We start from the raw sequence: 27,952 nt of genomic DNA, 5'->3' as shown, positions 1-27,952 counted from the left end.
GCTCCACACACATGAGAGCTGCTTTATAGTAGTAATTCTAACTGAAAGGGACACTGACTCTGGTTTTCAATGTTTAATGCTGTAAAGCTGCTTTATTTAAGGCTATCTATTGCATAAAGTACTATATAAATAAACATGACGTGACTGGACTTTACTGGAGTACTGAACAAACATCCACATTGTTGTAATCAGATGCTTTCTGAACTGCTGCTTTCTCACCACTGTCAGTGTTTGTTGTTTTTATTTCGTTATTGAGAGGAAAGTGTAGCATATATTTACATATTCATCCAAACGCAGCTCAGCAGCTTCTGGTTCGCTCTGAATAACAGTCTTGCTCTACAGCGCCACACTGGTCAAACCGCTTTATTGCAGGCTGTTACATGAGATCATATGAGATCAAATGACTACTCGACAACAAAAATATTTCTTTTTTATTGTCGACGTTGTCAATAATGTTGACTCATCGTTTTAGCCCTACTTTGGACTGATAATATCAGACCAGGAAAGTGCATTAGGACACTGAATCCGTTTGAACTGGTTGTTAAACCCGAGAGGTGAGATCTGAATTAGTGAAGCAGTACATCACTGAGAGTGAAGCTGGTTTATGATGTTTGTGCCACAGCGACAGAGAGGTCAATCAGAATAAAGCAGTGCATCAGGATGAAGCTGAAGGTGTTGTGTAAGCATGAATGGCCTCACTCTGTCTCTGAGTGATGAGCAGATGTCAGCGAGGATGTCTCCATATGGCAGATGGTTTGAGAACTGACCGTGGCTCTTGTGTTTGTGCTCACACAGCTCTATAGTCAATCTTCCCGGAGAGTCCCTGTTGAGACGGGAGTTCCTGCGTCTGCAGCAGGAGACACACACCCAAACACACCTGCTCCAGCAAACACACAACCAGGACAACTACAAGAGACAGCTGCTGGCCGACAGACAGAAGAGGATCCAGCAGCAGCAGGAGGAGCGCCGCCGCCTCGAAGACGTACGCATCAACCCTCTTCAGACCCGGCAGCACGAGAGTCATGAGAGCCCATTCTGAGATTCATACATCATCTGAAAGCTAAATAATTAAGTCTTCCATTGATGTATGGTTTGTTAGGATAGGACAATATTTGGCTGAGACACAACTATTTGAATATCTGGATATTGAGAAATCTCAATCTCAAATCCTCTTTAAAGTTGTTCAAATGAAGCTCTTAGCAATGCATATTACTAATCAAAAATTAAATTTTGATATATTTACAGTTGGAAATTTACTAAATATTTTTATGGATCATGATCTTTATTTAACATCCTAAAGATTTTTGACATGAGAGAAATGTATAATTGTGACTCATACAATGTATTGTTGTCTATTGCTACAAATATCTCTGAGCTACTGATGACTGCTTCTGTGCTGCAGGGACACGTGTGAATGATTTGACTGATGCTTCATCAGGTTTAGTGTGTGAATGTGATGTGTGTCGTGTCAGTCGCTGCGTGCTTCAGTGGAATGGGAATCACTCTTTCAATCTGTATAAACGTGCTCCATCAGTCCAGTATTCAGATGTGTTTCTCTAAAGCTTTTGGTCTGAAAGCTTGTGCTTGACTTCTGCAGATGAATCAAAACTGTGTCAACATATGAATCTCTGAACAAAACTATCACTCTCTTTTACAAATTGTTGAAGCAGTGTAGTAAAATCAGCCTAATGCCAGTCTCAGGCTGTGGTGTGTACAGCAGAGCAGATGAAGAGTGTGTGTGTGTGTGTGTGTGTGTGTGTGTGTGTGTGTGTGTGAAGAAGCAGGAACGGCTCGTACACCAGACCGGACTCCAGTGGCCCGAGCTCCAGGAGATGATATGGCAGGAAGAGACTGACCTTACTGAGAAAACCAGAAGAAACCACAACAAACAGGTTTGAGATAATGACTTCACTTAGCACTTCTGAGTCTGAATATATCTGTCATCATTGCTAGTCTACAGTTCTTATCGTGTGCAAGCCTCACAGGGTTAAATTTGTTTAGGTTTGGAGGTTTTATATGAATGCTGCTATAATTAGTTTATTTGCACTTATATGGTTTATTCTTGTTTATTAAAGTGTTTCTGTGGTTTGAGAGGGCTAAAATACATGCATGCTGTTTATTTAGTGCTAATTTACTTAATTTACAAATTAAATATTTATATACCTGTAATGAATAATACTGAAATGATGCAAATGTTCAGTGTTTGATCAGGTGTGGCTCATATTCATGCGTCTTGTTTTCCAGAAGATATGATAATTCAGTATTTTTATGGTGATTGGTGTTGTTTAGATTCTCCAGCGCTGGTGTAATGATCTGCTGTGTGTGTGTGTGTGTGTGTGTGTGTGTGTGTGTGTGTGTGTGTGTGTGTGTTTCAGCCCAGAGACGGTGATCCTGGACCAGCGGCAGTGAGTGTGTTTGCTGAGCAGGTGAAGAGCTTCATTAACACTGAACATCTGCACACACACACACACACACACACACACACACACACACTAGTGTAAGATGTCCAGTGCTCCAGGAGATCAGTTTCTGGAGCGTTGAGCAATGTTGATCACAGATATATCTGCTTGTTTTATATTTTCTGCTTATTATCAGTTAGAATTACTGTTGAAGTTAGAAGCGTTGAGGATTGAATTGATTATCACATAACTTTGTGATTTACAGCTTTTCGATCACAGCAATGGACAGCACAGATAATATATCTAACTATCTGTATCCAGTTTATGTAGAAAGTGATCTGTCAGTGAGGGAGCTGTAAGCTGGATACATGTAGGGAGCAGCGTCCTCACTGATGTGATTGTGTTTGTTTGCTGCTGATGTCCAGCAGGAGCGGAGAGACCAGCCTCGAGACACACGGCACGACGGGGTAAAACACAGCAGCACATGTGACCTGAACCACCTGACCCATGACGATGATGATGATGATGATGATGATGATGATGTTCAGCTGGCAGGTAAACTGCAGTCACTGGAGGCTCATCTGGTCAATCTGAACAATCTAGCGGTGAGGACTCCTCATGTCCAGTCTCGTCTGGGGTCAGGGAGCAGCTCCAGTCCGTGTACTCCAGCGCTGCAGAGAGCGGCCAGACCACCGGTACACACACACACACACACACACCACAGCCCTCGCTCTCTGCTCGTACACACTCTGTGGGAGGGGCTAAACCATGGAACTCAGTTACATTACTTAATTACAAAAAAATCAATGCAATCGGTTAGTTACTGATAAATTTTTTTGTTTAATTATGAAAATATTAGCTATTAAAAAGGGGTTATATCTGATTTTTTTTTTTTTACTCACACATCCACACAAATTGAATTGAGTTCTTTCATAAAATGATGCCCTGGCCATGTTTGGAGCATGCATGAGCTGAAGAAGCATGTGATCTTGCTGAATGTGTTGAGCTGTGACTGTGTGGTTTCAGAGCGTGAGTGTGTGTCCCGGTCCAGAGCTTCATCACAGCAGCTCCATGACGGACGTCTCGTCTGCTCCTCTGTCTCCAGCGCTCGATGAAGTCTTCTTCAGTCTGGACGAGCAGCCGCCCAGGGTGAGACAAGCCTTCTGTTCACACTCATTACAGCATTGGTCTGGAGAGTCACCCACAGCTGAGAGCTGAGCTGCGTCAGAAACATCTGTGTAGGTGACAGCTGCTCAACTGTGGTTAAGACAGCTTCCTCTCCCCAAGGGAGGTGCCTTGCTTCCTTCCTCTAATGTGACACACACATTCACAGCAGACCAACGGTTAGCACACAAAAATAACTGTGAGGATGCCACAGGAACCCAGAATGTAGGTCAGAGGTTTTCAGAAAAGAGAACTGGGGAGAATAATCAGCTTTATGAGCCTGAACTAATGCCAGGAAATAATAGAGCTTTCAAAAAGTGGTTTCAAATTCAAAAAGGCATAGTTTCAGTTAATGGGAAAAAAGCTTGTGGCTTCTCTATTGAGGCCACAAGAGGGCGCATCCAGCAAAATATCATTAATGCATGCTTAAACAATTAGAAACAATCAGAAGGACCGAAAACCAATCACAAAGAGTACTTTTCATTTAAAGACATGAGATGCAGTGGGATGGGGAAAGTCTCGACTCAAGACATTTTTTTTCTGAAAGTTGAGCTTATATTAATTTTCCATGTCTTTCTGAACATGTGTCTCTGTTGTGAGAGACGAGTGCAGCGGTGATAGATGTCCCTCTAGAAACTGTGATAAACGTGCTCTGTGTGAACGGCTTGGTTTCGATGTAAACCAGATCTTCTCTGCATTGATGTTCTCTGTTTCTGTAATATCTGGAGTGAACACCGCAGCGCTGCATCTACTGAGAGATGAGAAACATTATAATACAGCGACTCTTCATCATCATCATCATCATCTCATCCAGTGTCTGACGCACACCTAACATAGCTCTATTAAATAACCCATGCTTACACAAACACACCGATGTAGAAGAAGAATGAATGATCATCTGTTGACCTCCTGAACAGATTCCAGAGCGCACCACGTCGAGGCTGAGAGAAGTGTTGGTTCCTCACCGAGCGGGGTCCAGGTGAGCTCAGTGCTGTTTGAGAGCTCCTGGTGTGAAGCTGCCTCTGACCACAGATCTGTGTGTGTGTGTGTGTCTCATGTGTTCAGTGCTGAAGCTCCGTCTGCCGTCAACATGTCCTTCAGTTCCAGCAGCAGCTCACAGTCAGGTCTGAGATCTGTCCGAGTCAGCACAGTCATTCAGTGTGTGTGTGTGTGTGTGCACTGTTCTCCAGATGCTCTGTTTTGTGCAGGTCACTGTGTGCTGGACAGTCCATCTCCGATGTCACCGCAGAACCAGGTCAGGATGAACACTTCTACTATGCTTTTACATGTTTACTTTCAATTTCAAATATACAGTCAAACCAAAAATCATTCAGACACCAGACATCATTGTGTGCAGGACACTATAGTTCATTAATATAAGACTATATTATATAATCTTTGGTGTTTTCTCAGCTATAGTGAATAAATGTGTAGAAGGTGTGTGAACAGATGTTGGTTTGACTGTAGAAGACAGGACATGACTGACAGTAACTGGAGCTCTGCTCCTCTTTCAGGGTTTGGGAATGAAGTCTCCGTTCAGTCCGTTAATGAAGCTTGCAGAGTATTCTTCCTCCAGTGATGAAGAAGACGAGAGGACCAGGTGATCTCCTCCTCACACGGGGTTATCAGTTATCAATAACATCTCAGATGAACAGTAACACATGACTTATTACACAGTGTAAGTGTTTATTTCACCAACATAAAGCCAAGATGGAAAAGCCATGGGTCACACAGTTAGGACACCATCACTGTATTAACACAGTAACGACCAGTCCTCTGATTAACTGATCATCAGCAGTGTGCCTCTATAACAGCAGAAGTTACAGGTGTGTGTTAACACAATACCAACGAGGAAGGACATCAGCCATGATCTCAGAGAATCTGTCATCAGTGTACAACGGTCATCTCTGAACAATCTGAAGCACTTCATTCTACAGTGAGGAAGATTATTCACAAGAGGAACAGACAGCAGTCCTCCCAGGAGTGACATCACCCCAAGATCAGACTGTGTAACACCCAGCAGCCTCGGTTAACATGTTTTCTGATTTCATGAGTTCATGACAGTACTGTTGGGAAAGGTATGACATGTTTGAAAGCTGCTTCTATCTGAAAAAAGCATGGCAGCATGGTTTAGATTTGCAAAGCTGCATCTGAACAAACCATAAGTGTTGTAGAACAGTGTCCTGTGAACAGATAAGTACAGAGTGGAGATGTTTGATGAACATCTGTCTGCAGCTGAAGCTGGGTCAGGATCGGGTCATGCAGCAGAACAATGATCTCAAGCACAGAAGCCAATTTACAAGAGAACGGCTGAAAGAAAAGAGTCAAGACTCTGCAGTAGTCCAGTGATAGTCCTGACTGAAGTAAAGTGAGGAGAATGGTGGATGAACTCAGTAAACCTGAGCGAGGCTGTGAAGAAGAGTGAGATGAAGATGATAGAGCCATGCAGAGCACCTACAGCTGAATCACTGGGTGTCCTAACCTCCTCACACGTGTTTCTGTTCATCTAGTAATGACCCGGTGTGATATTATCTCATGTGATATTGTTCATCTGAGGCTTTATGAGGACCAGAAAATTTTTTATCATCTCCTGATACAGAAAACCACTGAATTCAATACAGTGTCCTAACCTGTTCACATGAATGTACAGAAAATGTTTTTACATTTTGTTATATAAAATGTTCTATGTATATACATATTATATATATATATATATATATATATATATATATATATATATATATATATATATATATATATATATATATATATATATTGTGAGCTCCTAGGGTGAAATTAGGTTTTAGTTGCCACTAAACAAAACCATGAGAGAGGCAGATGGAGAGTTAACCAAACTGAGGCTTTTATTCAGCCAAGAAATATTGAGGGTCCAAAAAGAAATCTAAATGGAAACTTAAGTTCTTCCCAGTCTGGGGTATCTTCGTTATCTTTGTTGTTGGTGTTCACTATGTCCGTTCCAAACAGGGCCACCTTAAAATGGTAGACAGAGCATAGAAAAGGCAGGTCAGTAAGCAAAATGTGACAAAATTCACCTGCTTTGCTCTTCAGCCAGTTGTCTTCAGTTATGCTTTCACTTGTCTAGACCATTCTCCTCGGGCCACTTACCCAAACTGAAGCAGAGATCCTACCTTTATGATGACCACCTATCGTTAGGTCTAGAGGGTGGTAAGCAGGTGTAAGTACTCATGATTGATGACTTTTCCTAGCCGGGGCCTGCTCCTCTGGTTTGGGGTTTCTCCTTCCCACATTTGCTTGCCACACCCCCCCCCCCCAGCTCCAGGCTATTACCAGGAGCAACTGAGCAAAGGCACTCCTCCCTCTGTGACAGGGCATCCATATTTCCTTGCAATTTTATGCCTTGATGCTCTACTCTGAAGCAGAAGTCCTGTAAATCCAGGAACCAACAATGACACGAGCATTAGAGTCTTTTGCAGTAGACATCCACTTTTGCAGTGAATTCCCTACCCAGCAGATAATATCTCAGCTTTTTGAGAGCCCACCTGATGGCCAAACATTCATTCTCAACTGTGGAATAATTGCGTTCATGTTTGAGTAACTTACGGCTGATGAACGTAATGGGATGTTCCTCTCCATTTCTTTGCTGTGAAAGGACTGCTCCCAAGCCCGTCTCTGAGGCATCAGTTTGGACAATGAAAGGTTGTTGGAAGTCTGGAGTTATCGGCACTGTGAACCACAATGTCATCCAGGTAGGCGGCAGCATACTCTTGATGGGGTCAAAGGATCTTATCCATCATTCTTTGGAAAGTTGGCGGTGCCCCGTGGACCACAAACAGTAGAACCCAGTATTTAAATAACCCATCAGGAGTGGAAAATGCTGTTTTTTTCCTGGCCTTGTCAGTTAAGGGGACCTGCCAGTAATACCCCTTAGTCAGTTCCAGGGTGGATACAAAGCGGGCTGGCCCCAGGCACTCAGTGAGCTCATCCACTCTGGGCATTGGATAAGCATCAAATTGTGAGATTTCATTCAATTTTCTAAAATCTTTCCTCCCAGGTTCTGTGACTATCTCATGGTAGACCACTGTGGTCCGTCCTGGTAGTAGGGAGAATACATCTGAATGTTGGCTTACCATCTCCCGTCTTGTTCCTGGGCTGGGCTCAGGTGTGCTCCCAATTCCCACTTCCACAGGTTCCTGGGAGCAGACTTGGCATGACAGTGTGGACAGCAAACAATGTTCTGGCTCATACCATTTCTTGAGTAAATTTATGTGATAAATCTGGTGGACCCGGCGCCAACCGAGCTGCTTAATCTTATAGTTCACCGGACCCACTCATTCAACAACTTCAAACAGCCCATGCCACTTGGCGAGAAACTTGCATTCCTGTGTAGGGACCAACACCATTACCTTTTCTCCTGGTTGAAACTCTCTCAGCTGAAGCCCCTCTGTTGTAGACTCATTCCTGGGCCTCTTGTGCCCATTTCATGTGTTCTCGAACAATTGGCCATACCAGAGTCATCCGTTGGTGCATCTGTTCCACATGTTTAACTACAGAGTGATGTGGCGACGGTTGATTCTCCCAGACCTCTTTGTCAATATCCATCATCCGTCTTGGCCATCGCCCATAGAGGAGTTCAAATGGGTAAAATCCAGTGGTGCTCTGGGGCACTTCCCTTATGGAGAACAGCACGTAAGGCAATAACTGATCCCAGTTTTTCCCATCCACCTCAATCACTTTTCTCAACATTTGCTTTAAGGTCTGATTAAACCTCTCTACCAACCTGTCTGTCTGAGGATGATACACAGAGGTACGAATCTGGCTCACCTTCAGGAGTTTACACATCTCTTTCATGACTTTGGACATGAAGCAGGTACCCTGGTCTGTTAGAATCTCTTCCACATGTCCATATTTTACGAATGTCTCTCTGGCCACTGCTTTAGCAGTTGCTGCTCGTAGGGGTATGGCCTCTGGATATCGAGTAGCATAATCCAGGATTACCAAAATGTATCGATGGCCCCGGCTGGATTTGGGCAGTGGCCCCATGATGTCTATTGCTATTCTGTGGAGGCGAGTCTCAATAATGGGTAAAGGAACCAATGGGTTGTGATAGTTTACCTTGGGGCTGGTTTTCTGGCAAGTTGCACACTGTATGCAGTACTCTTCAAATGCTCTCTTCACCCCTGGCCAGTAGGGTGACCAGACATCCCGAAAAATTCGGGACAGTCCCGAAATCTAAACTGTTGTCCTGTATCCAGAATCTGGCCCTAATTGTCCCGAAAATTATACTAAAGCAAAATCTTGAGTAGTTATTGTCTGATAAACATTAAAAACTGTCTTTGGAGGTTAAGTCGTCCTGCAACCAGCCCCCGCCGGCTGCTCATTGGCTGCAGCATCTTTTCTCTAAAATCAAAAAAAAAATACCATAGGCGGCTAGGTACGAATTTAGATATTCATTCATCTAATTAATCTATATGCATAAAGACAATATGAGCTTTTTGTCCCCTTTTTGTTTTACAGCTTACTGCAGCTGCAAGGAGGACAGTGATACACGCGTACAGGAGTGATTGACAGTTCGCGGCACTGTGTACAAAAAAATACGTTATTTTCGTTTAAGCTTATTAGCGTTAGTGTTAATGAAAGTTCTGATTTACGCACTGTTACAACAGTAATTTTTTTATTGTATTTTTTTATGACATTTGAGTTTTTTGTGGCAGACTAAAGACTAATGACAGACGGTTGATCTTTGAATAAAATGTGTTTAGTTAAGGTTTGAAATTCATTATCTTTTATTATAGGCTACGAAGTCTAATATCATAAGCCCCCCCAACCCCACCATCGCGAATTTAAGCCAATCTCATCTGGTCACCCTACTGGCCAGTAAAACCTCTTCAGGATGCGTTCGTATGTCTTCTCCGTTCCCAGGTGGGCCACCAAGATATGGGAGTGAGCAAAATACAACACTCTAGAGACATATGGTTTAGGTACCAAGAGCTACTCAACAACCTCCCCATCAATCTCAGTGACTTGGTACAGTAAGTTATTCTTAACAGCAAAATGTGGATAAGTTAGTTCACTCACCCCCTCTAGTAACTGGTCATCCACAGCCTTCTTTTTTAAGCATGTTCGAGGTTAGGGTCTTGCAGCTGAGTGGTGCTAAACTGCCCATCTCTTTCAAATGCCTCCGCTTGGGGGAACTCTGGGGGAGTTTTAATGAATTTTAATGAAACTTTCATTTCATCAAACTTAGTGCACTCATTGTGCACTTATAGTACACTACACTTGGCTCATACTGACAGATATACAGAAGTCAAAGTAGTTGATTATTTGGCTTGTAGTCATTTACTCTTTTGATAGAGTAGCCTGATAAAAGCCTTTCTCACACGTGCTGGCTTCTTTCAGGTAGTGTTTCAGCATTTAACATACTATATTGAAACTCTCTTGTGTGACAAGTACAATATGTAAACTATTATAAACTAAGGAGTTGGCCAGTTTAGTCCCAAGATGTTTTGAAGTAGTACTCATTTAAGTATGCTAGCACAATGATCTCACTATACCTGCTGCATACTTGGAATATATACATATACTTCATAAAATGAACTGGATGTATACTTGTTTTGGGTTTTTTGTAAGGGTACAGTCTGTATGTTGATGGAAAAATGAAGGAAAATTTGTGTGAAGATTCTCATTCCTCATGCCATCATTTAGCAGCAAAATCTAGTCAGATTTACACAAATGTGAGAATCGAGACGACCTGGAGGTGTTTTACACACACACTGTAATCTGATTCAGGTGGTTCAAGTGCTGGAGTCTGTCTTCATGACCTGCTCAGTGTTTTCTTCTGTGTCATTAAACCTTTTCTGTGCTTGTTCCAGGTCTCCGCTGAGTAACGGCAGGCCGCAGTTATCCAGAGGACAGTCTGCTGAGATCATCCTCCAGCCCCATCACAGCGTCACACAGCAGCAGGTGACGGATCTGAGAGTGTGTGATAGTGCTGTTAGTGCAGTGTTTCAGAGCTTAATTGAGATGTTGCTGTTTCTCCAGCAGAGTGCAGCAAAGCCAGCACACAGAGTCCATCAGAGGCCTACAGGACCTCAGTCCAGCGACAGCTGCTTCCTGCCCGACCTGCTGCACCAGAGCCCCTCACACCAGCAGACCACAGTCCAGGTACAGACACACACTCACACACAAACACACACCCCAGCAGACCACAGTCCAGGTATGACCCTGATCACACACACACACACACACACACACATACCAGCAGACCACAGTCCACGTATGACCCTGATCACACACACATACATTTGTTTTTAGTGAAGTGATATTCAGCCAAGTATGGTGACCCATAATCAGAATTTGTGCTCTGCATTTAACCCATCCGAAATGCACACACACAGAGCAGTGAACACACACACACACTGTGAGCACACACCCGGAGCAGTGGGCAGCCATTTAAACACACTTTTTTGTGAAAAGTGTGTTCTTCCCATAGGTGTAATGGTTTTTATACTGTACAAACTGTATATTCTATGGCCCTACACCAACTCTACACCTAACCCTAACCCTCACAGGACACTCATTCTGTATAAGCATTTTGAAAAATGGGGACATGGGTTATTTCCACATATGTCACCCTCTCCTTGTAATACCTGTGTCATACCCATGTCATTATACAGTTATGTCCTGATATGACACAAAAACAAGAGCGCACACACACTCACGCAAACACACACACACTGGCAAAAGGTATTTTATGTATTTTTAAACTACAAAAATACTAATATGAAATTTTAATATTAGTATTTTTGTATTAGTATATGTAAAATACATATAATACCTTTTGCCAGTCAAACTCTTTATTAGACTACTGATTGCCTGTATCCCCAAGAATACAAAACTATTAAAAACAAAGAATTACTTCTTTATTATCATCTTTACAATTTAAGTAAAAAAACAAAAACAAATTGCAGTGTATTCTGTTCCTTAAAATATACTATATATATGTAACATAAACCAGCGAACTGCAGAATACACACATTTGTATTAATAATTGTATATATTATTTTATTATAAAAAAAAAACGAATGTGAATGTGGAATGTGAACCTGTGTTGCTAAAATCACTGACTAACTTGATAAACTAAACTTCCCTTTTCCAGACACGCTCTTCATTCATCTTTCAATTCAATTCAATTCAAGTTTATTTGTATAGCGCTTTTTACAATACAAAGCAACTTTACAGAAAATTAAGTTTCTACAATATTTAGTAGTAGCTTAAGTGGTGACTGTCAGTTTGTGCAAGTATGACAGGATTTTTCAGAAAAAAATAATACAAGACGTAGTCAGCCAGAGAACATTATTAACAGCAATTATTATATGATACAGTCAAACTTGTAGCAAAATTGGTTAGTTCTGTTTGTTGATTCAGGGTTATCATCTGAGGTCCTCTGAGGGTCAGCATCATCTCTTCTCATGTGTTCTGGATCCAAACTAGAGCTTGTATAAATCCTAGTTACCACGATATGTAAATCCTGTGGTAAAACATAGAAACAGAGACATCATTAGCATAGCTGCTGTTTCAACAAAATAAAATTAATTAGTTTAACCCAAGCTAAAGAATAAGAATGTGCATTTGATCAGATGCAACTACATTCACAATTTAAGAGATACATTATTTGAATGCTTGGCGAAAGATATGTGTTTTTAATCTAGATTTAACGAGAGAGAGTGTGTCTGAACCCCGAACATTATCAGTCTTTACCATCTTAGAAGCAATGTCTCTAAGATGGAAAAATGCAGTTTTTGTAACATGGGAAATATAATTTTCAAAAGACAAATTGCTGTCTAATATAACACCCAGAATTTTGACTGTAGAGGAAGTAACAGTACATCCGTCTAGTTGCAAATTGTAATCTACAAGATTCTGTGTAGTGTTTTTTGGTCCAATAATTAATATCTTTGTCTTATCCAAATTTAATAGGAGAAAATTATTGGTCATCCAATCTTTTACATTTTTAACACACTCTGTTAGCTTAGATAATTTAAAAGTTGAATCTGGTCTCGTTGAGATATATAGCTGAGTATCATCAGCATAATAGTGGAAGCTAATTCCGTATTTTCTAATAATATTACCAAGGGGCAACATGTATATTGAAAATAGAAGGGGACCTAGGACGGATCCTTGTGGCACTCCATATTTTACTGGTGATAAATGAGATGAATCCCCATTTAAATAAATAAAATGGTAGCGATCAGACAGGTAGGATCTAAACCATCTTAGAGCCTGCCCTTGAATACCTGTATAGTTCTGTAATTGATCTATGAGTATGTCATGATCTATGGTTTTGAACACAGCACTAAGATCAAGTAAAACTAGCAATGAGATGCAGCCATCTTCCGCAGCTGCGAGCTCTAACTGATCCAGCTTCACTGTCCACAGTTTAATATTACTAAATCAGTTTGAGGCGAATACAACTTATTGATCATGAGCCCAACATTTAGCAAGGCAGGAAAACATTCAGTCTACCAGAAGGAAGATGTATTTCATTTCAAGTTCATGATGTTAAATAGAGAAGAGGAAAATAATACACTGAAGAAAAAAAAATGATGTAGGCTATCTTAAACGTGGAGATCATTATATTGAAGTATCAATCCAAACACCAGAAGCAACCTACACTCTCTAAGTGTTCTTTCATTGAAAATTATGCATTTATATTCATTGACTCAGAGCCATAAGGCTATATGGTCAAAATAATATTTTAATTCAAAGCTGTAAGTGCCATTGTTTAAAAAAATGCTTTATTTACTGATGTTTCATAGATTTTCATTTTTGTTTACACTAGATTCAACTTTAATCTCAATGTTATTAAAATGAGTTTAAAATCTCAAGGAGTTCATAAGATGAAATGGGTGAAAATGTCACAGTGCATGTTAATGAACTTGTATCTTGTATAGTAACTGAAGACCTTGATTGCATGTTACCATGAAACTAACAATATAATTTGATCGTTTTTTAAATGATCAGTTCCTGTATAAAATGGGACAACAACATTTATGTTAAACATCCACAGATGAGTAACAGGCAGGTTCTGCACCAGAGCGCATTAAGTGAATGGGCTTGCACATTTTTTTAGTGGGGAGGAGGCTTTTTTGTTTCTTAAAGTAATTTTCAGATGCAATGAAAAAATAAAACGAGAAAAACACAAACCTTGTGAATAGTTAACAACATCGCCTAGATTAACCCATAGTTACAAAATGTAACCGATTAATTGCTTCTTTTCATTAGGGTTAGGGTTAGGTTTTATAAAAACACTCTAAAAATAAATTATGTTTTTGAGAGGGAAAAAAATAAGTCATGTAGAAGTCACATTTTATTACATTCAGAAATAATAACGGCAGGCCTAATAGTGTGTAAATTCATCAGATCATAAAAAAGAATTAAAAATATATAATTCTAATGGATAAATATAATTACAGCATATAATAATGTAGGCTTAGATATAAACAAAACCAAAAATAATAATAATAATTTAAAGTGACACATAAGGTTGGACGTACCTCTCATTCAAGAGAAATCCAAACTTTTCCATATTCGTTATGTTGCCCATTTGAAGCTAAACTCTTATTCATTAGGTAAAATAGGCTTTGTAGTTCATGCATGTTTCAGTATCAACGGAAAAAAAAATCATAATTAGTAAAACATATCCCAAAGGACCGCTGCTCGTGCCTGATGGCTCGGTGAACGGCTGCTGTTTCCAGTGAATATGAGGCACCAGCGCAATCAAACAGCTGAAACAGATAATGCTACATTTTTGGTCACACAGTAAAGGCATAATTCAGTTTGAAAAATCAAGAATAATAGCAGAGTTAATAAGAATTATTTCTAACTGAAGTGCGTGTAATGACTGTTTTAATAACAATAGCATGCATAAGAGCCTTTGTGTAAAGTATATTATAAAGTATATTATAATGTTATTGTTGTGTTATGTCTTCCTTTCATCTCCGTTTACAAACCAACATTTTACAAATATATTCAGTTCGCAACCTGTCCCTTTGCGCCACCTGGCGGTAGTTTCACGGATAACTTTAACACGTGACTGACTTGCACTTAACGTGGCGGTACATGCGCCGGTATTACCCATTCTGGTTGTCCACCTACTGTAGATGCAAAATATTCTAGATATCTTTCTGAATTCACATCAGTCATTCACTTAATCAAATTGTTCTTGTGTTATCATGTAAAACTGCACTCATGAATGATGTTTGTGTTGTTGTTCTGCATTTACAGAATTTATTCATTAACCAGGCAGGAAAAAGCACATCATCTTCCTCTTCATCATTCTCACCTTTCATTGACCCGCGTTTGCTGCAGATCTCTCCACCTCAGAGTCCACAGGGATACGTCCAATGTGAGTCACACACCTGACACATACACACACACACACACAAATAGTTTTTAACATATAAGGGAATAAAAAATATTTTTCAAAATACCTTAAAGTATCTACAAATTATCATTTAAAGCAATATCTTTACAAGAAATCCCCAGATCCCTGTGGATCATGCCCTTGATCCGCACAATGTTCTCACCTTTCCCACTCCGTGATGCACAAACTCTCTCTCTCTCTCCCTCTGTTTGTGTGTGTGTGTGTGTGTGTCAGTGAACGGCAGGTGCGAGCCATGTTTCAGACAGCCTCACAGGAAGGGCTCGGTGGTGAACGTTAACCCCACCAATATCCGTCCTCAGAGCGACGCACCGGAGATACGCAAGTACAAGAAGAAGTTCAACGCTGAAATCCTCTGTGCCAGTCTGTGGGGTGAGATATTAATAAAGACCACCTGCATCTTCCTGCACTAATCAACAAAACAAGAAATCTCAGTAATAAGAAATTAACTTGACATATCCCAGTTATGAAATCTACTCAGCTTTAAAGGCACAATATATAAGATTTTTATAATAAAATATTCCAAAACTACTTGGACAGTGCAATATATTTCATGCAGTTGTGTACTTACTAGAACTGCAACTAACGATAATTTTTTACATCGGCCAATCTAACGATTATTTTTTCAAGTATACGACTACTCTAAAGATTATTTTTATTAAAATAAATTATTAATGTAATGTTCTTTTTTTGATTAGCTAATGAATCCTTTGGATAACTTTACAAAAAATATAAGTACAACTTCTAATGTAATATTTAAACCTTTATTAATTTTTTTCCAAAAAATACTTCAATGTGGTTTTTACAGTATACAAAAATAAAGAGGCAAAGAAAATTATTTTACTATGTTAAATATGAGTTAACAATTGCGTTTATAATTAAACACAGTGGCCACAAACGTACAGTTGTCTGAGACGTCATGAAATGTTCTTTAGCATCACAAACCATAAAATGTAGTCAGTGTTCTGCTATGGTTTATTTTCATAATAGATAAACACAGGTCACAAGTTAACACGATCACATTTCCTTGATTCAGCAGCTGCACAGAGTCCTGTCAGAGCCTGTCTACGAGAGCCTTCCCACTCCCTATTAAGTCCTATTGTACCGAATTTTGGTTGCAGTACCACCAGAGTTCCACGCCATGAGTGCAAAATGAATGGGAGTCTATGGGGCTAGACGGCAAAATTTGTCCCTTTCACCAGATTGCCGTTGAGAAATCTCAGATCTGATTGTAGGTTGTGCAAGTTCAACATGGGTTATAGGTCGAATGTTGAATGAACGAGTACTTATGTCCTTTCAATTTCTTACAGGTTGAGTTGTTGTTGCCCAGAACACGCTAGCATTCTGCTAATGAATGTGAATGTGTATGACGTCATTGACATTTTAAAAGACTTTTTAAAGCAAATAAGTGACTCTAAAAAATCTAACACCCAGCAATGTGTAATTTCTCTCCTTTCGAATACAACATTCAAATTACTAGACAAAAAATTATATCTTGAGAAAAGTGTATTTTGAGGGTTATACCACCATTGACCTCCATTCATTCTGCACTCGTCCTGTGAGCGCACTCATATGGAATCAAAATGGAACTGCAACCAGTTCAGAAGCCGGAAGTGTAAGAGTGAAACTTCTCGCCATATTAGACATTCTCTGGTCCTGTCTTGAATCCAGAGATCTGAAGATGATTCGGTGTAGATTGGTAGCTGGGTGGTTTGTGACTGTTGTCTCGTGGTGCGCCATCTTTTAATGCTTGTTCGAAATCTGCGCCAACACAGACTTACTTTATTTTTTATTCATCCTACTAACTTGGTCACTAGATAACATGGTAACAAGTTAAACCGTAACTCCGGAGAGCGCCAGTATGTTTTCCTCTGAGGTGCTCGTGCATCACAGTTGTGCTGCTGTGGTACACCATATTAGTTTTTGCAAAGGGAACAAAGGACCATTTTATTTGGCCTATGTTTAAAGTGTTCCCATACTTTTGATAACCGTGGTCTCTGTTCTTGTGATAGAATGCAACTTTCTCCATTCCCAGGAGCAGAAGCCGCCATTACGCGAGATGTAAAGTGTCGCGTCGACGTATTTCACAATGTATTTTTGTAGTCGATGTAATCTATAACGTCGATGCGTCGTTGCAGCATTTGTAAATGTATACAATGTCTTATCCCTGTTCCTCATTGTCTATCAGTGATGTAATATCCACAAATCCTCAGTTTCTGCTTGTATAAAGTATGGCAACACACGGACACAAATGCTGCTTTACATTTAAACTAAATACATAACGGCTGTCGTGAATACAATGTAAATGAACTATGAAGTGTTGGCCACAGCATTAAATTTAGACCTGCTCAATGCTGCGCCATGATGTTTTACCTGTTTTTACAGTGTTGCGCATTATAACCAATCACAGATGAGTCTGTTGAGCTTAAGTATATACTGGCCAATCAGAGGCGCTCAGATTAGTTTTTCACTGGCTGACTGAATTCTGTCATTATAAACAACAAAGTGCAGATGTACTGTACGTATGATGTTAGAGATTCATTCCTCAAACTGTGTAGAGACAGCTTTACTGATTATAAGGGAGTTCTTCAAAAGTGCTTAAACTAGACCGAAGTCAGTCATAATGTTCTTTGACAATGTAAATGCTTTTTTTTTTTTTTTTTTTTTTTTTTTACTTTCTCTGTATAATTTATTCACTGTTTGAATAACTGTGGAAGGTATAGGCAATTAATATAAATGAATGAATACCTCATCCACACACATGCTCCCTCCTAGCGTCGTCAAGCTTCATCTTTGTTATTGTTTAGGAAATGCGACCTCTAGCGAGAACCTTACATATTGTGCCTTTAATGTACGCTTTATTTGATTATCACTGAAGGCAGCTGACACTATGTTGTATGAAATTAGAGTAAATTGTTTAATCTAAATCAGAGGTCCTCTGAGAGCTAGGGTCAACTCCAGATAAAAGATGATAAAAGATTTATTTTGACCTTCATCTAATGTTTGTGTGTGTGTGTGTGTGTGCGTATGTGCTCTGTTTCTCTGTGTGTGTGTGTCTGTGGTATGTGTGTGTGTGTGTGTGCATGTGTGTGTGTGTGTGTGTGTGTGTGCGTGCGTGCGTGTGTGTGTGTGTGTGTGTGTGTGTCTGTGTGTATGTGCTCTGTGTGTGTGCTCTCTCTGTGTGTGTGTAGGAGTGAATCTGCTGGTGGGCACTGAGAGTGGTCTGTGGCTGCTGGACCGCAGTGGTCAGGGTAAGGTTTACTCTCTCATCAGCCGCAGACGCTTCCAGCAGATGGACGTGCTGGAGGGGCTGAACGTGCTCATCACTATATCAGGTACACTTCACTTCACTTCAGCACAACACTGAGTATTCGTACACTTGCACTAGCAGATGAATGAACAAATCCTGCAGGAGTCCTTGAAGAATTGACCACACATTTCTTGAAGCATATCACGTTCTCCCTCTTTACTTGAAATCACTCATGCATTATAATGTTTAGTGTCATGCACAAGCAGCAATATTATTCACTTCATATAGACAATCTGTCATGAAAGTGTACTCACTCATATACTCAGTGGCTTATACCCTGCTGAACATGTTAATTATACTGATTATAATTGCATGAACGCTATCATTGTCATCTCTTACCACAATATTCTCATCTTTACTATACAATGTTATTTGTCCATCTGCAAACCTTAATTATTCTAATCTTCTAACCGGTAGTGTGTATCAAGTTCAGGTTGATCTTTATTGTCATTCCGCTACATGTGTGACATACAGTGGAATGAAATGCTGTGCCTCACAGGACCACGGTGCTACATAAATACAGACAGCAATGAAGTAAAACAGTATAAACCTATACACAACTAACCTACTGACAGATATTGACTATAAATATACTATATATAAATGTTTACCTATACATAAGCTAAAAAAATACAGACTACACAAATGCTTCACATAATACTATACTTATACAATACTAACCTAATGACAGATTTTAACTTTAAATACTATGTATAAATGTTAACCTATGCATAAACTAATAACAAAATACAAACTATACACATGCTACACATAAACATTGTACCTATACACAAACTAACCTACAGATTTGAATATGAATAAACTACATATAAATGTTTACCTATACAAAAATATATAGACTATACAAATGCTTAACATAATATTGTACATTAGCAAAGAGAAACATTGTGAGTCAAGCACCTGACTGAGGAATATTGCACATATTTAAGTCTTTTGTGGGATTAAGTACACACAGCAGTGTTTGTGGAAAGTGTCTAGTGCACATAGAGGAGAATTGCACAACAAGAAGAAAAAAATAATATTTCAGACAGTTTTTCTCTGATGTGGTAAGGTTAGGGGGTGTTTGGGGGGTGGAGGAGGTGAGGTTCATGTTTCAGGAGGAGGGGTTTGTGTGGGGTTTCAGAGGAGGGCAGGGTGATTTGAGTTCAGGGCTCTCACTGCTTAGGGAAAAAGCTGTGGATCAGTCTGGCGGAGCGGGCTCTGATGCTCTGGTACCTTCTCACTGATGGTAGGAGCTGGAAGAGACTGTGGGAGGGATTGGGTGAGGTCCTTCACGGTGCTGGTGGCTTTGGTGAAAATGTCCAGGATGGAGGGGAGCGGGGTACTGATGATCTTTGCAGCTGTGTTCACTGTCCTCTGGAGGGTCTTACGGTCAGCAGCACTACAGTTCCTTTACCAGACAGTGATGCAGCTGGTCAGCACACTCTCTATGGTTCCTCTGTAGAATGTGGTCAGGATGGGTGGAGGGAGACTTGCTCTTTTCAGCTGGGGGAGAAAGTGTAGGTGCTGTTGTGTCTTCTTGGAGAGTGATGTAGTGTTGGTGGTCCAGGTGAGGTCATTTGTGATGTGCACCTCCAGGAATTTAGTGCTGCGGACTCTCTCCACATTCCAGCTGTCCATGGTCAGTGTCATCCGCAAACATGATGATGTGGTTGGAGCGGAACTTGGCAGTGCAGTCTTGGGTCAGCAGCCTGAAGAGCAGCGGGCTGAGCACACAGCCTTGTGGGGCACCTGTGCTCAGTGTGGTAGTGCTTGAGGTGTTGCAGCTGACACAGACTGACTGAGGTCTTCCAGTTAGAAAGTCCAGGATCCAATTGGAGAGAGAATTGTTAAAGGTCCCATGACATGGATTAATTTCTTTGTTTAAACATTTAAAATTTAGATTTAGTCCTCTGGCTTGAATGCTTTGTTTGAAGGGGTGTGTCTGCTGTGAATCTCAGAGTAAACGACAACTGTTGTGATTGGCTGACATTTTTGCATTCGAAATGTGCATTACATCTGTAACCCTTCTCAAATACTTTTACTACGTTTTTGTTTTACTATTACAGCTGTCGAGATTAACGAATCATGGAAGTGTTGATTATAGCATTATTTTTTAGATCTTTTCCCATCACATGAAAGGCTGCAGTGATGAGCACTGAGCAGACCGAGTCTGTTCATCGTGTGAATGCAGTGATCTCGTCATTGCAACGCGTTTTCTCTCACAGCAAACACATGAATACACGACATGAATACAGCAAGAGCTTTGTTGTGCAGCATAACAGCGTCATTCATTGTAACGGCAGTTTTGGCAAGTGTGCAGAAAGTACTCGCGATGTGTGATTGACAGCTCTGAACAATATAAAGTGAGCTACTAAGAAAAACAACGTGGAGTTGATCGTTTAGTCACTTGCTTGATTCACTGATGCATAATCAGTATTAAACGATTTAGAAATAAATTCTGTGTGAAAGGCATTTTCAGAAAACAGACATTTGTTTGTTGTTCACTGATGGCGCTGTTCAGCTCATGAAGCACATCCTTCACATTAGCACGCGGTGGGATGTAAACTGTGGCAATAACAATGGCAATGAACTCCCGTGTGTAGATAAAACTGTCGACACTTCACAAACATAAACTCCACCAGCGATAAACAGTGTTTTATCACTAACACAGCACTATTACACCACTGTTTGTTGACATACATACACAATCCCCCTCTGCAAGACTGAACAGACAATGCTTTGTCTCTGTATGATCAATAACAGGCAAGTCCATGTAGCTGAATAGCGGATCGGGAACGTTGTCGTTTAGCCATGTTTCGGTGAAAACAAACACACAACAATCCCTTGTCTCAGCTGTATAGACTGACTGAGTTGGATTATGTCCAGTTTATTTTCCAGAGAGGAATGTTTAAGAGCATGAGTGATGGAAACGCTGGTCAAGTGGGGTTAGCCCTTAGCCTAGCTCGTGTGCCTCCACGCTTGCCGTGCTTCTGTCCCCTCTCACACCGCTGGCATCGCAGTATTGTGAGGGTAGTCAGTAGGCAAGGCCACGGTCTCGGGGTTCGGCTTCAGCAGCAGACAAAGGCTTCGTAGCTTCGCAGTAGTTTCTGGCAAGAGCTGTTGTTTGTACATACTGCCGATTTCCAAAAGGCTCTGTCGATCATACATGTGTTTATCTGATGATTTTGCGATAAGGTGAGAAGACAAGGAAGTATATGTGTGTCATCTCTTCATGATTTTTTTGGAAAGGTAAGAAAAACAAGCTGCGGCTGTACTACCTGTCCTGGCTGAGGAATAAGATCCTGCGCAATGATCCCGAGGTGGAGAAGAAACAGGGCTGGACCTCAGTGGGGGAACTTGAGGGATGTGTGAGCTATAAAGTGGGTGAGTCCAGACAAGACAACAGTCACGTGTTTCACGTTCACCAACAAACATCAGTGTGCTGCGTCTCAAGCTGCTTTACTCTAAACTCTTTAAAAACATACTAAACATTATAATTTTAATAGACTGCATGGAAACACCTAGTGAACTTAATCTAACAAACCAGAGTAGAATGCAGATTGACTGCCTGATGAGCAGAAACTCTGGATAAAAAACATCTATCAAGTGTAGACCCATGATAATACTGCAATACTGATTCAGATGTCTGTAAGTCAGTGTTTTCGATGATCTTGTACTCCTTACTCACATCATGCCAATGATTTCAGTTCGCTATGAGAAAATCAAGTTCCTGGTCATCGCCTTGAGGAGCGCGGTGGAGGTCTACGCCTGGGCTCCCAAACCATATCACAAGTTCATGGCTTTCAAAGTAAGTCTTGGATATTAATTTATCACATTGACAAAAACAATGTAGCACCTGCACTTAACCCTAATCCAAGATCTGATAACCGTTATTGTTAATAAACACAAATGTGAGAAAAAAGAAAGAAAGCTGAAGCAATCATGGCAATGTTATCCTCCTCCTGTGCACACATATGGAGCTGGTTATGTGTACAAACATCCAACTGTATTAGTTTACAAATGATGCTCTATGATAAAAGTTTTAAGCTTGTTTTGAGCTCATAACAGTGTTGTGTGAGTAACCACCCAAGAATAAGTCTTCATTAATTAAGTAATAAGCCACTGTAATCATAACTGTGTAAAAAGCAACAAAAGCTGATGGTGTTTATTTCAGCTGGACTGCAGTGAGATGCATGTTTAGGTGTATTTCTGTAGTTTAGCAGTACTGAGTCCAGTGGATTGAAATATAAAGCTCTAATAATGTGGTTTCAGAGATTCACCGTACCAGTTGCTTTGGATCATGGCTGAGGAGTCACAACTAGCATTCTTTCTAATGTGATATTTCTAATGACCTGCTACTCATGTTTATATATTCTTCCATTGAAAGAAACAGGACGCTGTAATGATGGGTAATGTGAGTGGGGTGTTTTTGGAAATGGGTCATTTTTGAGAACGTGTCCTACTTCACTGCGGTCCTGAGAGACTTACTCTACTTCTGATATCGTTTAGACTTACAGCATTTACTCAGATTGTCGTCCCGCATATTCTTATGGAAATACAAAGATTGCATGTTAGGGTTTAATGACTAAATGTGGTTAAAAGTTTATATATATTATGTAAAGACTCGAGCCCTGTTTGCAGTCACAGGCTACTTACCCTAATAATGGTTATGAACCATGCTAAAAATGAACACTGTATATTCATGATATATAAAAATACGCTTGCATAATTATGACCTTTCAGTGTTTTCTTGAAAGAGTTACGTTCAGAGCTCATAACGTCTTGTGCAGTCCATTCATTGAACCACAAAAGCACCTCTGAGATCCTCAAAGGCTGTTCCCGCAGCTTGACAGCTGTATTTATGAGCAGTGACTCCTGTTCACAGCACTGGAGTCACTACAGTATAAATCAGTGTTCTCACATGAGCTGTGTGTGTGTGTGTGTGCAGAGTAACTCCTGACTGTTCACACGTCACAAACAAACTGCACACTTCCAGAGCATCTGTGGGTGTGGGTTATAGAATGTAGCTGACAAAAAAAACATCTGTCAGTGTCAGAAAACAGCTGAATAATGAATATTAAAAAAAAACCAACACAAAGAGGCTGGTATTGATGCAGTGGACTAAGCGTGTTGTTGTGCGTGTGTGTCAGGCGTTCAGCTCACTGCCTCAGAAGCCCCTCTCGGTCGACCTGACGGTGGAGAATGGACAGAGGTTAAAGGTCATCTACGGCTCTCAGTTTGGGTTTCATGCTATCGACGTGGACTCGGGGACACCCTTCGATCTCTACCTGCCCAGTCATGTGAGTATTCTTTACATTCCTGCCACATTTCACAACACTAATAGATAAGGTTTAATAAGTGTACAGTTGTAGCATTGGGAACGTTTCTCTGCTGTTGCGAGTTTCACATTCAAATTAACTTTCATTCTCTGCATAGCACATTTTTGGGACATGATAGTAAGGGGGTGTGCGATAATTACGTAAAATGATATCTCCATATTTTCTGGAATTTGGTCGAAAACGACATTTGGACAATATTTTGCTGAATGTGATATTGTGCTGGTATTTTGGCAGGTTTAGGACTGCTGTGGACAAGCTTTTGATATTCTTCATATTCTATCAGGTGGTCAGTTTGCAGGAGTTGCACAAATTTACTTTTCCAATAAGTTTAAATTGATTTTTACCTTTTATTTTTTACCTAATTAAATTGGAAGCATCTTTTATAAATTAATCTAAATTTAATTTAATCAATACACTTAAATAGTAAGATACTATAAGGCTGTTAATAATGATATATAATCAATTTGGTAAGACAATTAGTGTTTGCGGTGAAGAGGTTGCACAGAATCTGCACCTGAAGAGTCATTTAGATGCATTTAGACCAGGGATAGGCAACTTCAGTCCTGGAGGGCCACTGTCCTGCAGAGTTTAGCTCCAACCCTAATTAAACACACCTGAACAAGGCAATCAGTGTTTTCACGATTACTAGATAGATACAGGAAGGTGAGTTTTTATGAGAGATGAAGCTAAACGGAACCGTTTAAACTGTTTAATGCAGAACATGAATGCAGTTAACCAGCAGTTACAGATGCACACAGTTGTGCTCATAAGCTTACATACCCCTTTCAGAATATAGAAAATGTTAATTACCTTAACATAATAAGAGGGATCATGAAAATAGCATGTTATTTATTATTTGTATTATTATTATTATTATCATTATTATTATTATTATTATTATTATTTAATACTTCATTCTTCAGGTCAATCGTGTATTCATGAAAAAGAAAATCAGTTTGAATAAGGAAAGCGATAACTTTGTCATGGTATCGTTTCAAATCTTAAAGAAAGGACCCCCCTGCCCCACCTCTGGTAAAAAACATCAGGCTCAGGATTTTTGTTTATTTTTTACTTTACAGTGCACATTTTGCAAGGGGTATGTACACTTACGAGCACAAGTGTTCATAATGTTTTGATGTTTAAAAAATAAATGTTGAGTACTAATATTTGAATTGATTTGGGGGAAAAAGAGAAAAAATACTATAAATATAAACTTTAAATCACTGCATGAATGAGTCATTCATTCAACCGATTCGTTTAGTCGGTCGATTCATTCAGTAACGAAACACTGTCGTGTGTTACTCAGAGTCACAACACAGTTCTGCTGTGGATTGGTCTGAACTATTTTTCTTGAAATGCAGCAAAAACAAGAACTGTTTTTAAATATGGACTTCAGATTTACTTATAGTTTATTGTACTGTTTTATAAAATCAATATCACATGTCAGCCGTTGTGTCATGTTATCTATATTAGACTAAATCACACAGTTACAATATTATTGTAGACTATAAGTTATTTGCTAGTTTGCTGGGTAGCTGAGTAAATCCAGCAATAATCAGTTCCCATGTTGACTGCACTAATGGTGGGACAATGTGTATCTGACACCTTTATAGACATTATAATATTTTGTATTATACTTTGTTTGTAGACTGATGCACTTTGTTTAAAGTCACTTTGGCACTATTTTCATAACACTGATTTAATTTTCCACTAAACTCACCGCAGTCATGTTTACCACACAAACATTCATTCAGATCACATACACTAACTAGTTACTGATGGTTTCACTGTCTATTTGATTGTGCAATCATTCAATGTTGTAGTACAAAACGTGATTCATATTTCATTATGATGCTCCAGGTAAATACTTACATCACTGTAAGAGAGAATAATACAGACACAGTCACTCAATAAACAAATTCTGATATTTACAGCATTGAAGAAATACATTCAGATAGGTTTAATTGAAAAAAAAACTACAGTTAAAACAAAACCTGCTTTACAAGAGTCTGCAGACATAATGTCAGATGTGAAACGTGGTGTTTGAGTCTAAGTGGTGCAGTTAGTTCATGTTCAGTGGGAACTGCTGTCTGAAACATGATCTAAACACCAAATGCAACAGTTATCATTTTGAACAGATGTTTCAATTGATAGTCAAAGACAATACTGTCATTGTCCAGCTTATTTCAGTTCAAGATTTGTTCTCATCTGAAAATGATAAATATATATATATATATATTACATATTTCAAACCATCCCTTTTCTCACAAGGAATCAATTCTGATTGTGGGGTTTAAGATGAACTCTTAAACAAAAGCAGGCATCTGACAGAACTTCACTCTTTCTTTCTGCCAAACAGTACATTTCAGAGTTTGTGTAGATATGCACAGCATGCAGAGCACAATGTTGTGATGACATAGAGCCGCTGATGTCCCCACACACCCACACAGAGAGGAAGAGCGATGAGTGTGGTGTTCACCCACATACTCACGGACTAGTTCACCCTCACAATCTGTGTGTGTGCCAGTTTCTCCAACATGATCTCGCGTCCAAAAATAACTCTGCAGCCTTCACCACATTCCCAAAGCATAAGCCCATTGAAATGACCCGTTATTGGAGCGTTTTTTTTCTAATGCCAGGCAGAAGATGAATTTAGAGTGAGCTAGCGGTGTGAAACAGAACTGGAGGCTGGGCGGCACTAGATCATGTAGTTTTCCACACCAACATTTTCTCATCCATTCCCTCCCATTCTCTCGTTCATTCGTTCTGTCTCTTTTTCACATTCTCTCTCTCATACACACACAGTTGTCTTTCACTTACACACAGTCATTAGTGAAGTGTTTCTGCGCTGGTGTACATCTGTCTCTCCTGCTTGGAAACACACGCTCTCTGTGGCAGCGTGTTTGCGTGGCTGGCGCTCATGAGAATCCCACGGCAGAGGATAAAGATCGCTCTGCGGCTCTGGATGCCGGTGTTGATGCTCAGGATTGTGGTGGCTCTACAGAGGGACGGCAGCACAGTGTGTGTCAATGTATTTCTGAGTCAGGCAAGTACTATGGGAGGTGTGCGATTGTGTTAATAAGATGCTTTATTGTGATGAGCTCGGGAGACCTGCATGGAAAAGTGGTTGAGAAAATGTTTTATATCAACTTAGTGAAAAGTTCCACATTTGATACTGTTCAAATGTGTTTAAGCTCACTCTTGTAAACAGACTTACATGGTCAGTGGATTTTCTTAATTAGCAATATGTGTTGAAAATTTGACTTTTATTAACTGTAGAATAATGACCAAACACTTAACACTAATTACGTTGGTCATGAATAATATCTCAAATCATGTGGCTTGTTTACGAGAGGTATGTGAATGTTGTTCGGGCTCATGATCATCACCTGGCTGATAACACAGATGGATTTATCTTGTCTAGAGACCAGAGGAGATATTATAGATGCCTGGGGGTGGACAGTAAGCAACCACACAACAGTGCACTAAAAACCTTTCAAAAGACTGAAGCAATGCTCTGCCAACCACCAAGTACAGTATTTCTTAACTCCTGTCCTCTGCACAATTTTGTATGTCTCCCTAATTTGATCTAGAACACTATAGCAACTGCACAGCATTGAACTCAATAACTTTTCTGTGGCTCAGCCTTGACTAGAGTAACACGTTAAGGACCAAGGGAGATAATATTTATAGGCGTAGATAAGAATAATCCTTTAATAAGTGCTTTTATTGCTCAGAAATACAAGAGTGGGGGTTTACAAATAGTTAAGGAGCAGAAAATAATTAACAGAAGAATATATATACACACACACACACACATAACTCACGGACACCCTCCTCTGTCTATCAAGGCTAAAAGGTTAAAAACACATGAGAACAAAAAACACGTTCATACATAACAGTTTGTAATAGTATAATAAGCCAGTTGAAAATTAAAATAAAAAAAATAATATATATATAAATATATATAACGGTTCACAAAATTCACAGTTCGGTTCGATATGATACACTGATGTCACGGTTCGGTTCGGTATGTTTTAGATACAGCAAAATGTAAAAACATCTCAACTTTTCAGAATGCCGCAAGCGCACCGCGGGTCATGTGACAAGAACTAACCAATCAGCTTCATCCTTCTAACGACGTTGAAAGCTCAGCCAAGATGAAGGAACAGCTGATCATAGTTGTAGATGGATTGCCATTTTGAAATAAATTTAGTAGCAGAGCTACTGCAAGCGATTTTTAGTGCTGCAAATCCATTTATCTTTTGCTGAAATTTCCGCGTCTCATGGAGAGAGCACGTCATTGTTGCTTAGC

General features: G+C 39.9%; 1 protein-coding gene across 6 annotated transcripts in view; it reads left to right on the top strand.

The window, feature by feature from the left end:
* LOC113113510 (traf2 and NCK-interacting protein kinase-like) overlaps window positions 1-27,952 on the top strand; it is a 61,515-nt gene that overhangs the window by 20,735 nt on the left and 12,828 nt on the right. Inside the window, exons 12-29 of one of the 6 annotated variants that reach the window (XM_026279734.1) lie at window positions 796-982; window positions 1,779-1,892; window positions 2,376-2,426; window positions 2,828-2,866; window positions 2,948-3,094; window positions 3,426-3,548; window positions 4,481-4,542; window positions 4,629-4,687; window positions 4,772-4,818; window positions 5,078-5,163; window positions 10,415-10,505; window positions 10,584-10,706; window positions 14,829-14,949; window positions 15,196-15,357; window positions 18,177-18,320; window positions 21,548-21,682; window positions 22,006-22,106; window positions 23,449-23,598. In XM_026279734.1, the coding sequence (XP_026135519.1) occupies window positions 796-982; window positions 1,779-1,892; window positions 2,376-2,426; window positions 2,828-2,866; window positions 2,948-3,094; window positions 3,426-3,548; window positions 4,481-4,542; window positions 4,629-4,687; window positions 4,772-4,818; window positions 5,078-5,163; window positions 10,415-10,505; window positions 10,584-10,706; window positions 14,829-14,949; window positions 15,196-15,357; window positions 18,177-18,320; window positions 21,548-21,682; window positions 22,006-22,106; window positions 23,449-23,598 (1,942 nt within the window). Of the gene's footprint in view, window positions 1-795; window positions 983-1,778; window positions 1,893-2,375; window positions 2,427-2,824; window positions 3,095-3,425; window positions 3,549-4,480; window positions 4,543-4,628; window positions 4,688-4,771; window positions 4,819-5,077; window positions 5,164-10,414; window positions 10,506-10,583; window positions 10,707-14,828; window positions 14,950-15,195; window positions 15,358-18,176; window positions 18,321-21,547; window positions 21,683-22,005; window positions 22,107-23,448; window positions 23,599-27,952 lie in introns of all 6 variants that reach the window. The other 5 variants (XM_026279733.1, XM_026279730.1, XM_026279731.1 and 2 more) reach the window with 5 other exon arrangements.

This window comes from Carassius auratus, chromosome 14 (genome assembly GCF_003368295.1).
Source record: "Carassius auratus strain Wakin chromosome 14, ASM336829v1, whole genome shotgun sequence".
Classification (NCBI taxonomy): domain Eukaryota; kingdom Metazoa; phylum Chordata; class Actinopteri; order Cypriniformes; family Cyprinidae; genus Carassius; species Carassius auratus.
This window is presented reverse-complemented; position numbering and strand designations above follow the sequence as displayed.